Source organism: Mytilus californianus, unplaced genomic scaffold (genome assembly GCF_021869535.1).
Source record: "Mytilus californianus isolate M0D057914Y unplaced genomic scaffold, xbMytCali1.0.p SCAF_4, whole genome shotgun sequence".
In the NCBI taxonomy this organism is placed as follows: domain Eukaryota; kingdom Metazoa; phylum Mollusca; class Bivalvia; order Mytilida; family Mytilidae; genus Mytilus; species Mytilus californianus.
In genome coordinates this window covers 37,208,076-37,223,405 of record NW_026262690.1, presented here as the reverse complement: position 1 = coordinate 37,223,405, position 15,330 = coordinate 37,208,076, and the positions used below count along the sequence as shown (strand labels likewise).

The following is a 15,330-nucleotide window of genomic DNA, read 5'->3' as shown; positions in this document are numbered from 1 at the left end:
ACAATTCATTATAAACAGTTTGTTTTTCTCACGGTTGCCAAAACCGTATTTATATATATATACGATGGAATACATGTAGATCAGTTTTAGATATTGACATTGAAACTAATTTAAGTCCCTTTGTCTGAATCCGTATATAGATTGAGCTAACTTCAAAATTTGTTTTAAATAGCGCTTTTATGTATAAGGTTAACCAAACATGCAAAAAATGTCTGGCCTGCATGATAATTATTAACGAAAAAAAATGTTGAAACATTGTAAGGTCAAAATATATATCAAGACTTGTATAAGTTAACATTTGTTAGAACAATCGGTAATTGAGAGAGTGCCCAAACAAGAGAAAATCTCAAATGACACATGAGTGACTGAAACATGCGCTTTACAGTTTAGAAAGAGACCAAATATAATAGCACTGATCTATGTTAAAAACGATTAACGAAAAACAATTATGACAGACAACAACCAACGACAACCACTGGATTTCATGATTCTGATGTTCGACAGGCACATTTAAAAACGGTGAAGGAAACCACAAAATTTAGACTAACTAAATGATGTATCCAAAATGATATTAGTATAACTATTTCAAAATGCACCAATTTAAGTTGAAGTTTAATAATTAAACACTTTTATTTTCTCTGATCCAGCTTTAATCAAGTTTTTTTTGTAAGTGCTTTCGGGGACCTACCAATGCCCACAGTAACAATAAACACCAAATGCAAAATGTTTTAAAATCCTTGAAGTTTTAGAAGTGGCAGCATTCGATGACAACATCGTTATCTAAAACGACTATAGCCGTCTATAAAAGGGTAAAGGGAGAAGATACCATGAGACAACAAAAGTCTAATGTCAGACAATATCGTGATGGACAAACTTGAGTGAAAAGGACTGATGATTGATTCATCGTTGCTTGCTTTTATGTCACCCAATATAAAAAAAAATCATGCGTATTTACAACGAGAACAAATTAACAGTAAATAAAATGTCGTCCTGGATGTAGGGTGCAAAAGTTTGACTGACACTGGAAAATGAGGATAGGCGCAAAATATTTGCCTTGCAACATGCTACTTAGGGACACCTGAGAGAGTTGTTGGAATGAGTCTTTAACGTGCAACAAGCATGACACTCTCCTTGTGCGGAATATCTTATTTAACGTTCCCTCCTCAATCGAACGTGGCTGTGCATTTTTACATTAAACACAGCCAAACAAATGGATGTTCCACTGTGGCAATGGTTTTACTGACGGACGGGGAAAGTCCAGTGATGACTATATTTTTATATACCCAAGTCAACCATTAAAGTCATAAAAGACGAACAGGCAAGCAACAGTTTTCAAAATAATAAACAGAAGACAATCACATATATATATATCTGTCGTTTAGCCCAACGATGTAAGGTCCGTAATTTTGCATTCGCAAATTTTTGTTCTTCCCTCAGCGGGATTTGTACCCTTGCTTCTGTGACATCGTGGCAACGAGTCCGCCTGCACTGTGTCCAGCGCCCTAGACCACTATGATCCACTATTACAACTAGGCTATAAAATATAGCTTTCGTTAGTCGAGTAATGCCTTTCCTCGTTGGCTTTATCTAGGGCTGTAACACAGTACATGATGTATAATGGCAAGAAAGATGATATATCTTTCAGATCAGCTATGTTTTGTCCGTCTTAAAGGACGATAATGTAGTTACCATGCCGTCACATCAAATCATAATTTTATTTTTATTATAATATATATATACGTCTAAACATGTGACAACTTTATGACATACATTCTCCATCGAATATAGCAACACATAAATAGCGGACTCCCGCATAAGTTTTTGAGTGCTTTACAAAATGTAATAATGAATATGATATTTTTTTTGGCAAATCCGCTAATTTCAACAATCCTATGTGACACGCAGACACAGTTCGTTAACAAATCAATCAACTACAGCTTTCATCTTATTTTTTACTTCCAATCTGACTTACAAAAATATTTTGAGAAAGGATTGATATATGTCGAATAAAATTTAAGGAGATCAAAGTGTAACAAATACAGGTAAATTTTGAGGCGCTTTTTAAGGGCAAATAATAATCAAATATTGAAATGAAGATAAAATCCTTTTAACCAAGTTAATAAGCCCTTCATTATAGAAACTTTTAACAGTTGTAAATAGTTAGTTCATTTTTTCATTTAATTTACAGGTGTCAGGCGACGTGAACCTGTGAAATACCTGTATTTATATTGATGCATGACGTCACATTAATGTGGCCTTCCTAGAGACAGCCTGTAGCTTCTCTAGTTACCGTATTAATGGCGGTATAGGAAAATAGATGATCAGCTTTTATATGTGGATTAACAATAAATTGAGTGAGTATATTTTTACCCAAATTATTTTTTTGGTTCCTTTTTTCCATTGATATTTTAAAATTTCTTGCAAGTTCAATAATAGCAACTCTACTGACCCTTTAAAATTGTAATGGTCATTGTCGATAATACCTTCAAGATTTTGAAATATAATCATCTAAAATTTGTCTGATAACTTTAACGAGTCGTTAAGATGGTCTCAGTACACAACATTTGAATAGGTTGTGACATGTATGATTCTTTGATATAGGACGAGATTAAGATCTTAATTACATTTGTTGACTAATTAAATGATAAAATCAAAGTACTGAGATGACTATAAGAGATTTAATTTTTGTCTTTTCAACCGTTTTACTTCGTGGGAATATAAGAAATATTGATGGACGTAGAATCATTTGGCTGATTTAGAGTGACGGTCCACTTTATTATGAAGATCACTAGTTAATGCCATGTGACAACTTAAAAAATATGACTGCAAATTTCAGTTTTGTCTTTACTTATCAAAATCCGGGATCCCGCGTGAACATTGTAAGTAAACATTTACTTATAATTTCACAATTAAATATTTTATTCAGCATCAATAGAAAACTGTTGTCTAAATACTCATTACTTTACAGAATTAACGATATTCCTGACACAAAGTCAATCTAAAATTATTGTGTTCAGCATTATACATTCTCTTTGCATATTAACAAGAACAGACTGGATTGATTTTGTTTTGAATTTAAATATAACACAGAAAGTTTAAAGAACGAAGTCATTTATTATCCATTATCAAAACTATACCATTTAATCCGGTCCATATTATGTCAGAATACAGAAAATCAAGTTGTTTTTAAGTTGCGTGAAATTATATCTAAATTATTCATACACACGTAAAGTATTAAATGAACGAGCTTTCGCAGATTATACAAAGAAGTAATTGATAAAGTTGTACTAATTGGAAATTTACAACATACTCAAATTAGCAGTGGTCACGAGAGAAGTGGAGTTAGGTCCCTGGCAACTTTTTTACTGATATTTATCAAACAGATTAATTGCTTATTCAATTAAAAGGTAAGAAGACAACCTGGTGAGGGTCTAGGAATTTGATGGAAAAGAAAATTATTGCCTCGCATTTTTTACAATTTTGATATGATTTTCAAAAATGCGAATTTAGATGAGGCGATTACCGGATGTGTCCCTTCCCTTTTTCTACCCCTTAAGACGCATCGACATTACGGTAGCTCTTTTTATTTATCAAAGAAGGTGCCTCGGTGTCCTAGTTGTCCAAGTAGTTCATAGCCTATCTGTATACTGAGGATGTGGGTTGGAATTTCGCTCGAGGCAAGGTGCGTTCGACTCCGATCTTAATTGTCTTAAGATTGCCAGTGATTCTTTACGGACATTCCAGCTGCCTCCGACAATAAAAACTGATATAGCCATGCGTTAATCACCAGCAATCAATCAATTATAAATCAAAGATATGACGGATGCTATAGTTTTTAGTTTTTATATGAACAGTATGGACCTTGACGAATATCTATTCGATCTCAGTGTCTTCTTTCATTTTCATTTTTTTCAATACATTTTTTTGCAAAAAAAGGGGGGGGAGGGGACTAACACATAGCACCCCGGATTCTTCCCGCCTCGAAATATCCTGTTAATTTTTTTTTATAATTTTCCAGGAAAACACCACAGAATTCAAACTAGATTTTTTTTTATTTCCATTGATTGATTGATTGTGTTCAGGAATAACATTAATGCGATAGGTAGATGGACCAAGATGAAGGGCGGGAAATTTGGACTGCCGATGGAAAATGAGGTTACAGAAATTTAGCCTTGCCACAGACAACCTACGGGTCCCTGAAAGAGTTATTGCAAGGGTTCTTAACGTGCAGAGACCATGGCACTCTCTCTAAACGAGACATCTGATTAAACTCCCAAATCTGACCGGTCGTGTCTGCGAATTTAAAAAGAAGACCATATTTCTATACCTTAGTCAACCCTTGGGGTATCTTGTTTCGAGAAAGTCAAGACTGACTAAAACTGGTTAAAAGTATTAAGTTCTGCTGCAGGCATAACAAATTGAATAAAGAACACACAAGCTAGGGAATTTATGTTAACAAGTTACTTCATGTTTTATGCAATTGATAACTATACTTTACCATGTGTCATTATAGCTTTCCTGTTACAAGAGGTATGACAATTGTGTCCGTGACATTTAGAACATGTTTTTAAAAACCCCAGAATAGAATTGATAATCATTTTGTATACATTGTTCAAGTATCACAACGCATGCAAAATATCTGAAATGTTTAATATTCAAGAAGAATTTTTAGTAAGAAGAAATAAGTAACGTCTCTTGGCATCCAAAAAGGGGGCTTGCGTCCAATAAGGGATAGGCTCAACTTTCCCTTCTAAATATTTCAATAGTCCGATGTTAAAAAAGATAGCTGGCAGTCAAAAACAACTATCTAGTGCTGAAAATGTTTCCTTTACAAGCAAATTATGTTATTATTAACATCACAAATGAAATGTGTGTGTCCATTGACAACTGGAACAAAATTAAACAAGAAAAATACAACACACAATTGAAACAAGAAAAGCAATATGCAATTGTGAGCGAAAATGAATACAAAACATTCTAATTTCTATTTCAAGTTTTATCACAATAGAATGTTTGCAAATATTGATTCCAGTTGCCATGGTAACATTAACAGTGACACAATGTAGTATTATCAAAGACAGGAAAAGCCATCTATATATTGAAATTTAAATCCTTTTGAACACTATCTTTTTGATTTATCATCGTAAATTCCAGAAAATCGAAGGAAATAATTGATTTCTATAATCCACTGTGACAAATTATAGCTTTGTTGTTATGGATAAACTGTTGATTTTACGATGCACACGCTCTTTAGTGCAGGTGAATTTTGACCTATTCGTGATTCTGATTCTAGAAATAAGTGTTTTAGCCCCGTTTTTTTGTAAGACCATATCATTTATTAAGCTTAAGTAAACATGATTTTCATATTTTGAGGAGAAACGCCAACTTTTTTAACAATTCATAATGTGGAATAATCACAAATTATTTCCCCCATTGATTTGTCACTATCTTATATTTGAATCTTGACCTATGACAAAGGGAGGACATTTGTATAATGTTCTAGTGCAATGTCTATGGGGGAACTTTGTATAATGCTCTTGTGCAATATCTATGGGATGACATTTGTATAATGCTCTAGTGCAATGTCTGTGGGGTGACATTTGAATAATGCTCTAGTGCAATGTCCATGGGATGACATTTGTATAATGCTCTAGTGCAATGTCCATGGGATGACATTTGTATAATGCTCTATAGTAATGTCTATGGGATGACACTTGTATTATGCTCTAGTGCAATGTCTATGGGAGGACATTTGTATAATGCTCTAGTACAATGCCCATGGGATGACATTCGTATAATGCTCTAGTGCAATGTCTATGGGATGAGATTTGTATAATGCTCCAGTACAATGTCTATGGGATGAGATTTGTATAATGCTTTAGTGCAATGTCCATGGGATGAGATTTGTATAATGCTCTAGTGCAATGTCTATGGGATGAGATTTGTATAATGCTTAAGTGCAATGTCTATGGGATGAGATTTGTATAATGCTTTAGTGCAATGTCCATGGGATGACATTTGTATAATGCTTTAGTGCAATGTCCATGGGATGAGATTTGTATAATGCTTTAGTACAATGTCTATGGGATGAGATTTGTATAATGCTTTAGTGCAATGTCTATGGGATGAGATTTGTATAATGCTTTAGTGCAATGTCTATGGGATGAGATTTGGATAATGCTTTAGTGCAATGTCTATGGGATGAGATTTGTATTTTGCTTTAGTGCAATGTCCATGGGATGACATTTGTATACTAGTAATGCTCTAGTGCAATGTTTATGGGATGATATTTGTATGATAATCTAGTGCAATGCCTATGGGATATAACATATGTCATTGTGTTTTCCTATAATTTTGAAGCAATTGAAATCACTAACTGGACCAGTACAATACAAGACAAACTATAATAAAGAGAGGAGAAAGATACCAAAAAGGACATTCAAACGCAAGTCGAAAATAAACTGACAACGCACTGGCAAAAAAAGAAAAACGACCAAAAGAAAAATAACAGTATACAAGACACAACATAGATAACTGAAGACTGAGCAACAAGAACCCCACCAAAAACCGGGGGTGATCTCAGGTGCTCCGGAAGGGTAAGCAGATCCTGCTCCACGTGTGGTTCCCGTCGTGTTGCTCATATGGTTAATATTGTCTTCCAGTCTGTGTTGGTCAAGTTAAATTTCAGTATTGTAAGGATAGTTTGTATATCGTAGGGACAGCTGATAAGTTTTAATTTATTTACAACAATTATTAAAGTTACCTCAGACAAAAGGCGACAGCAGGGTGGATCCAGGATTTGTGTAAAAGGGGGGGGGGGGGGGTAACTCCTAAAAACGAAATAAATATCTCCGAGCGGAGCGAGGCTAACATTTTTTTGACGATTTTATGCAAACAAATTATATATGTTCCAATCAAAGGGAGTGCGTTCGTCCTATACGCCCCCTTCTGGATCCGCCACTGGACAGTAGCTTCTTGGAACCAAACCAAACTTATTAAAGCATCAGGCGATCTTTGTCAATTCTCGATGCTCGGAAAAAATCGTGTAAATATTATGATTACTTTGTTGACCAATTCGTAAGTGGGTAGTTATGTCAGTAAAATATATGCTTATATTCTATATCGGGATACATAAATAATCGTTGGACCAAACTTATAAAACTAGACACGATATTTGTGTTGCACTGAAACTACACTATTGACTTTTCTTTACCACATATGTACAATGTACTTGACTTCCACTCAAGCACCAACCCGTTGATAGTATTGTGCACTTGGATACATGGTAATTCGGACTGTTCGGTTCATGAGTAAAATGCTTTTTTGCAGAGAGAAATTTTAGTCTTAAAATTTATAATCCTTTACGTGACCAATAAAATATGTTTAACAAAATCATTATTAGTCGTAATCTTAAACATCAGAGAAATACGAAAGGAGAATGTATGATAAGGCCACATGTTTTAGTTCCTAGAATTTAAAAATCAAAACGTATTATAGATTTATCACATTACATCCCTAGGTTTAACCTTCGTTTGTAAGCATATTTGTATTAGGGCGTAGAACGTTAAGGCCTTCAGAGTTCGCGAAATCTTTTTTTCTGTGAAGATTCTTTAAAGAAATCTGCTTGTCCTCACTATTATTTCTATATCAAAATGCCCAAATTGTGTCGGTCCTTCGCAAAATCCCTTGGACCACCACTTTTCGAGAACTCTGGGCCTTTGCTCATGTCTAAATTTGCAAAACAAAAACTGTGTAAAAAGAAACCAAATAAATGATGGGTCTTAGTCTTTCTATGCCTCCTCCTCTATAATAGAGAAGCATCTCACCCAAAAGTAGTAACTGCTACTGAAATATCCTCTGTTCGCCTTTTCAGTGTTTAAGAAACGAATCGACTTTCATAAAAACTGAAAGGTAGACAATAGTTACTAAAGCGTTATCTGTTTGATCATATCGGAACAGCGGTAAATATTTCATGCATATTTATATTCGGGATAAAGCGCACGACTGTGACTGAACTGAGAAGTTGACATTACATCTGCTGATAAAACACTCCATAATCAGTAGATTATTTCAATCTACTTCAGATTTTTAAAGTGCCATATCAAAATAAAATTATGTCATGGTTCATTTTTTTGTTACTTTACGATCTTTTAGAAACGTTAACAATGATAATGATTTGTAGAAAAAGCTAATTATAATTTTTCATATTTAAATAGTTCGTATATATATAGTATAAATACTATTATTAGATGCAACAGACATGATTTCATTGAAAGTTTAAACTAATAAATAAAAATGTCATTTAAATGTTTATGGGCCTTCATAGCAACAACACACATACGGATTTAAAGGCTGCTCTCAATATAAGTGTCCGCTTTTTGACTTTTATAAAGTAAAATTAATACCTACAAATGGGAATTTAAATATTTATTGATCTGCAAATATTTGATTTTACATAGCAAACATGAAATATGGTTAAAATATACGTATGTAATGATCTGTTACTTCAAGTAATTAGTTTCATGAACATTTTTGTTGTTTGCTATTCCATAATATTTTGGAAAATATATTTATTTAGTCCCGTCTATTTAGTATATGGGAATTGAAATTTTGCTTTGTAACGAAATAAAATGTATGTTTTTAATAGTTACTTTTTGTTGAACGTATATGTCCTGCATTTTTTATAATATTTGATCTGGCTAACGGTGTATAAACATAAATTTAAGCATATATTTGGATGTTTTGAAATACTTTTAGGGACAAATAATTTTCTCCTTACAGATTCACAATTCTAAACATCTTGATATTTATAACTATGATAAATTCCATCTTTGCTTTTAAGGACTACCTTCAAACGCTTAATTTATAACATCTACTCTCAAATAAATCATACGTGATTTTTTTTGTTTTATTCTTATTGTTTGTTTTGTTTCTTTGTATGGTTTCCATTCTTTTTTCTGTTGTGGGTGTCTGCTTTGGAACAAATTATCTGCTCTACCCGTTGACACAGACCTACTTCAGTGCCATTTTCAATTTCCTGTTCAAATCTCTACAAATCGCAGTTTCGGAGCGTTATCATCGGGGATGTACATTTTTCTAAAAAAAAAAAATGGCTTTTTTTAAATTTTGAACTTGGAATAAAGTTTCATTTGGGTGAATACTCTTCCATCTCTTGTGTATTAACGTTTTGATCGTCTTCAATATACACGAAGTACTGGTTTGCCCCTGGAGTCAAATAGCAAAAAAAAATTGCACATATATATATATATATATCGGCAATGGACATTTGAGCGAAATGGCAGGATATATATATATATATTTTCGAGAACATAAGTTCATATAGAAGAAAAGCCAACGACATAGAATCTAAAGTTGTTTAAGTGTTTGCATTCTAAACAAGGTGTACACAGGTCGTTATGTTACACTACAGTCTTTCAAATATAAATAGGGAACCGATTGGTATACCAAAAGTTCATTAAGTGGAAGGTTCATTAGTCAAAAAGTATACTTTGCTGTACCCCCAAGTTTTATTACGGACTATAAAATATGATATGAAAAGATATCTGCAAAGTATTAAATAAGATTAACATAACATTTGAGAATTTTTAATGTTTACCGTTTATAAGCTACCCTTTTAAATTTAAAGAAAGGTTCGATTAATTCTCACACTGAATAAAACAGGCGTAAATTTAATTTGATTCTTTAATGTTTGGCAAATTACCAACAGATATACTTACTATTTAAGGCGATTTTAATTCTCAATTATATTAAAAGTCTGATGTGTATTTTTCAGATTTTAGCCTGAAACAATGATGAATAGCTGAATTTCTTAAACGGTTAAAATGAGTGCAAGAAGAAAGAAAAAGGACGAGAAACCGCCTCCTGCTATAGGACCAGGAAGTAAGATCATTTCCTTACCCGATCCTTTGAAGAAGCATGTGAAACGAGTTGGTGATACTAAGAAAGTCCATCTTAAATTTGGTAATTGTAACTACAAGTCTTTGCCAATAGAAATTTATAACAATGAAGAACTGAGTCAGCTGACCATACGCTTTACAGCGGAAAATAACCGTATGAAGAGATTACCGAAGGCAGTTTCAGCGCTCGAAAATTTGGAATACATAGACATTGAAAATAATGCTTTGACTGCTTTTCCGGGCTCCGTGGCCAAATTGAAGAAATTACAAATCTTAAAAATTGAAAATAATGACATCAAGAAGTTACCACCATCAATACATAAAGCCACAGGACTTAATAAATTACTGGCATCTAATAATAGAATCAGAGCTCTTCCAAAAAATATTGGCAAGTCACCGGCTACATACGTGGATGTTTCTGGTAATCTTATTAAATCGTTCAAAAAGGGTGTGTATGAAATGACGGCAGAGATCAATCTTTCAGACAACAGACTGACGGAAATGCCACCAGCAGCCGTGAAGAAGCCGAATATCCAAAAAATGATTCTCTCTAATAATGGAATATCATACATACCAGAAAACATTGACAAACTTCAGAGGCTGACTTGGCTTGATTTGTCAAACAATTCTCTACAAGAGCTACCAGCACAATTAGGTGGCATCAAATTCCTCCATTTTTTGGATTTGAGCAATAACAATATTAAAAATCTACCAGAAGAGATTTGTAACTTAGGATATGCTCTGGACACTCTCAATATTGGGAACAACGAGATACCATTACTACCACATGATATGAATAAACTGAAAAAGTTGCGCGTGTTTCATGCACAAAACAACCAGGTTGAGTACTTACCAGAGGGTATCCGAGAGTTACCGTGTCTTAACATTTTAGACGTGTCACATAACAATTTAAATTCGATGAAATTTGCTGTTTATTTAAAACAGCTTGAATCTTTAAACATTTCAAAGAACCAAGTTGAAGTGATTCCGGTTGAAATCGATCATATGAAATCTTTAGTAACGCTGGATATCTCTTGGAATAAAATCAGAGAACTCCCAGATTCAGTAGGAAATGTGAAAACAATGAAATCTTTAAATGTTGCCGGTAATAAACTGCTTATGTTGCCTGAAACTCTAGGACAAGAACAGGTTCTCACTTTCTTGGATATATCCAACAACAAACTTACAGCCATCCCGCACGATCTGCGCAAACTTAGAAACCTTGAAACTTTTAACCTAAATAATAACGAGGTCGCTGCGATACCAAGATCGATTGACTTTCTATATCAACTACGCTCATTAAATGCTGCAAGCAATGGAATAACAGAGTTGAACGTACCTAAAACTTTGACATCTTTGGACTTGTCAGATAACCCTTTGACAATAAATCCATCAGATCTACGTTCAGCATTGGTTGTAATTGGCGACAAGGATCATTTACGAAACATTACATCACTTACACTATCCAAATTAAGCATGGAAGAAATCCCACCAGCGGTATTTAACATGAGGTGCTTGAAACATTTGGACGTATCGGAAAATTCAATCAGGAGTTTAACGGACTTATGCAAGCTTAAATCTCTAGAATCGGTAAATGCAAACCAAAACGAGTTGACAGCTGTACCCTCAAAGATTGGAACCATGATCAAGTTGCAAAAACTAACTGTTTCAAACAATGGTATTACGGAATTCCCGCCTACTGTTGTACAACTGGTGTCGTTGAATCACTTAGACATGTCTTTCAACAAGATGAGCTTACTACCGGATAATTTTGGCGATATGAACAAATTGATTTTGCTTGATTTGTCAAACAATGAGTTGGTGAATTTTCCAAAAGACCAAATTGATGTTTTTGCATCACTGTTAAGACTCAATGTCTCAAAGAATCACATAGATGCTATGCCCATTGAATTTCCATACCTATACCGACTAAAAGTGCTTGAAGTTGGTTGTAATGATTTGAAGTCATTGCCAAATGATTTGGATAAAATGAAAAATCTTGAACTTTTAGACATTTCGGACAACATTATCGAAGTTTTACCAGAGAGAATATGCAAGATGCCAGCACTTAAGAAACTGGATTGCTCGGACAATAAGATAACCAAAGGATTTCCGAAAGCGTGGGAAAATATGAGACAGAAATGCACCATCACATATGATAATCAGTCATCATTCAAATCTCGGGAATCAAGAGAAAGACCGTCGGATAAGGAAGCAGAAACACAGATGAGCCCGAAGGCAAAGAAGAAAGGTATTGGAAAAAAGAAAGTCAGCCCTGTAGGTACTCCACCTATAAGAGTGAAATCCAAAAGCATGAAATCAGCACCTCCTTAAAGTCACAAGCGTCCATTCAAGGATGTCTGAAGAGTGTTAATATATTTGACCTTTCTTAGACATTAAGGCGTGATTGGTCGAATATAGCAACGAGAAGCGTGCTGTCAAGTGAGAAGAACTGAAGTTCGACTTGCGTGAAGTCCTGACATTAGTGGTTGTCTCGACCGTAGTTTAATTACTACAAAGTGCTAGCCGGACCGTCTGATAGTTACATGTATACTCGTTCACTTTTAGTTTGCAATAGTTAACTGCAATAGTATTTATATAAGTATACAATTATGCTTGATATTACAGTTAAGTTTAAGATATTTGAAAATTGAGAACATTTATATTCTTCTTTTTAGTCGTAAGTAATTATGTTGTGACTGTCATCAAAAATGTTTGGTCGGATGAAGTACCAATACATTGAATTACTGAAGTATATTTTAATGCCATGATTGGCAACCTTTGTAGTCTAGTCGGTGCTTTTTCATGATAATATTTTAAACTGTTCATTTTATTGATTTAAATTGTATTGTTGTTCCAAAGAACCAGCATTTTTTTTAATAGGTGAATTCTAAGAAATAAAAATAATAATCACATATGAAATTGGCGAAAAAACCGTAATAAAAATCTCTTTTCCTTTTTGTCATTGACAACATTGTTATCTCGATTAAAATTTTCTGAAATAAGTAACATCAACGGATTGTCTGTGTCGTCAAAGACAATATTATTCCTATTTTGTATAACTGTTGGTGATCGACTGGGTCTCTAGAGACGTTGTACTTATCAAATATCAAATTGAATGTTTCATCAAACATATTGTTAGGCCTAGTTACCCAAAGATGACTGTTATTTAATAGGCTTTTTCTGTGATACAGAAGTCTTGTTACTGGCTTCTGCTTTAATGCATTTATATTGTTATAGTTTTATTACATTAAAATGATTCTTCTTCTGAGACTTCTTATTAAACAGCAGTGGAGACATGTGTAACAGGTATACGTGTTAGTGGATTTGATCGTTTAAAGAGGGATAACTAGTATTATTAGAATATTTTTATTCGATAAAGTCAGATGAGGTTATTTCCCTTGTGATAAATGATGACAAATTCTTTTTTCATTGTAAAGTTTTTACATCGATCTTCTTTTATGATTTATTTACGAAAAGACGCAAAAATATATGTACATATTTTTCTTTGCAATAATACCATAAATATATATCGGTGATATAAGTTGTGCATGCTGTATGTTCATTGCTATTTTGAAATAGTTTGGTTAATGACCCCTTCTGTAGGCCTGTGTACGAAATTCTCAAAATGCAATAATGTTATAACAGCAAAAATACTGAATAAAAGAGACGTGCAATTTTCAGTGTCGTACCTTACAGCTTATTTCTAGTGAGGCAAACGATTTGATGCTTTAGAGTCACCGTTTCAGCTTTAAAAGAGTGGGAGTGGGATGTTAATGTTTCACTATACCATAGTCTGTGTGTGCTTGTTTAAAGAGACAGCGATATCCCTCTACAAGGAACCGGATTTTATTTCACAATGACGACCGATATGAAGGGAAAATAATTCGGACGGCCACTGGGAAAAGAGATTATAATTAATATGTTCGACTGCAAAAATAATGCAACGGTTCTTTAACGTGTCACTCTCACTGTACAATGCATCCGATCCGGATTAAACGTCCTTATTTTGACCGGACATGTATGGGTATAGAACAACAGTATGTACTTCCTTCATACCAAAATAAACTTGATAGTAAGCACAGCAAATTGTAAATAAAACTTGAAAAATAGCAGTTCTAACCTCCTATTTTACAAATACGTTAAAATTATTAAATTATTGAATTATCAAAAACAAGATATGTGTATCTGCGGTGATATTTTTTGAAGAAGTTGGACTTATTCGTTTACTCCGTCAGAGGAATATGTTTGCTAAGGATCGAGAAGTCAACTGTATGATGGAAGACATCGATTTTCGTCTCGCCTGCAACAAAAGTTGCAGAATGCAAAACATCGGTATTACAATCTGGCGGCGGCGACGGCGTAAACTATCTGTGTAAAAAAGAGAGGTGAAAGATCCTAAAGGGACATTCAAACTCATAAGTCGAAAATAAACTGACAACGACATGGCTAAAAAAGAAAAAGACCAACGGACAGACAACAGCACACAAAACACAACATAGAAAACCAAAGACTGAGCAACACGAACCCCACCAAAAACCGGGGTGATCTCAGGTGCTCCAGAAGGGTAAGCAGATCCTGCTCCATATGTGGCACCCTTCGTGTTGCTCATATTAGTACAAACCCGGTGATAAGTCTAATTAGGTAGGTCACATTCGGGGAAAAGGGGAGGGTATTGTTGTTGTTGAAACAGTCGACAAGAAGAGGAGCACAGTTGGTTCCCATGAGAATGCCGATTGTTTTTTAGTTTAAAACTTTATATATAGAACACCTGGATGCTTCATACCTTGTGTACAGATACCTTATGTTACGAAGTTTTTGTCTGTCATATGTCCATTGTACTTGACTTCATTTTCATGGTTCAGTGACTGCTTGAAAATTTTTTTTTGTAAAGTGATATACTTATGAGTAATGGAATGACTATATTTGGTATACTTTTTGGGCCCTTTTATAGCTTGCTGTTCGGTGTGAGTCAAGGTTCCGTGTTGAAGGCCGTACTTTGACCTATAGTTGTTTACTTTTTACACACTGACTTGGATGGAGAGTTGTCTCATTGGCACTCATACCACAACTTCTTATTTCTATATAGTATGGGTTCCTTGCAGCGTCTAAATGTCCGTAAAGTTAGCAGTGGAGCAGCTGCCTCATTGCCCCAATGGAAGCCATGACACTGATTTTGTACATATGCCATAGGGAAACGTCCTCGTTAACAGCAACAATATTTATTTGTTTATTGCGTTCAAAAGAAAATGGGGATTTTTGTGGCAAATTAAGCCAAGAATTTTACAGAAAATCCATAGACTTTATTTCAGAAATTTTCGTTAAAACTTTATAAACGTAGAATACTCACTTGCTTGTCCATGTCATGCTAGCGTTTATTTTTTTAATAAAGGCCAAAAAAACCTTTACAATC

General features: G+C 34.2%; 1 protein-coding gene across 3 annotated transcripts; it reads left to right on the top strand.

Moving 5' to 3' along the window:
* Positions 1-2,215: 2,215 nt before the first annotated feature.
* On the top strand, positions 2,216-13,188 carry LOC127698263 (leucine-rich repeat and IQ domain-containing protein 4-like). Of its 3 annotated transcripts, none has more exons than XM_052201643.1 (2): positions 2,216-2,354; positions 9,794-13,188. In XM_052201643.1, the coding sequence occupies exon 2, from the start codon at positions 9,843-9,845 to the stop codon at positions 12,249-12,251; it is 2,409 nt and encodes an 802-aa protein (XP_052057603.1). In that variant the 5' UTR covers positions 2,216-2,354; positions 9,794-9,842; the 3' UTR covers positions 12,252-13,188. The 3 variants fall into 3 exon arrangements, with proteins under 3 accessions (XP_052057603.1, XP_052057604.1, XP_052057605.1); XM_052201644.1 differs by lacking the exon at positions 2,216-2,354 and adding an exon at positions 2,720-2,879; XM_052201645.1 differs by lacking the exon at positions 2,216-2,354 and adding an exon at positions 3,389-3,407.
* Positions 13,189-15,330: the final 2,142 nt, after the last annotated feature.

Excerpts from the sequence above, each read along its gene's own strand:
- LOC127698263 (XM_052201643.1), top strand. The coding sequence starts at position 9,843 with ATGAGTGCAAGAAGAAAGAAAAAGGACGAGAAACCGCCTCCTGCTATA.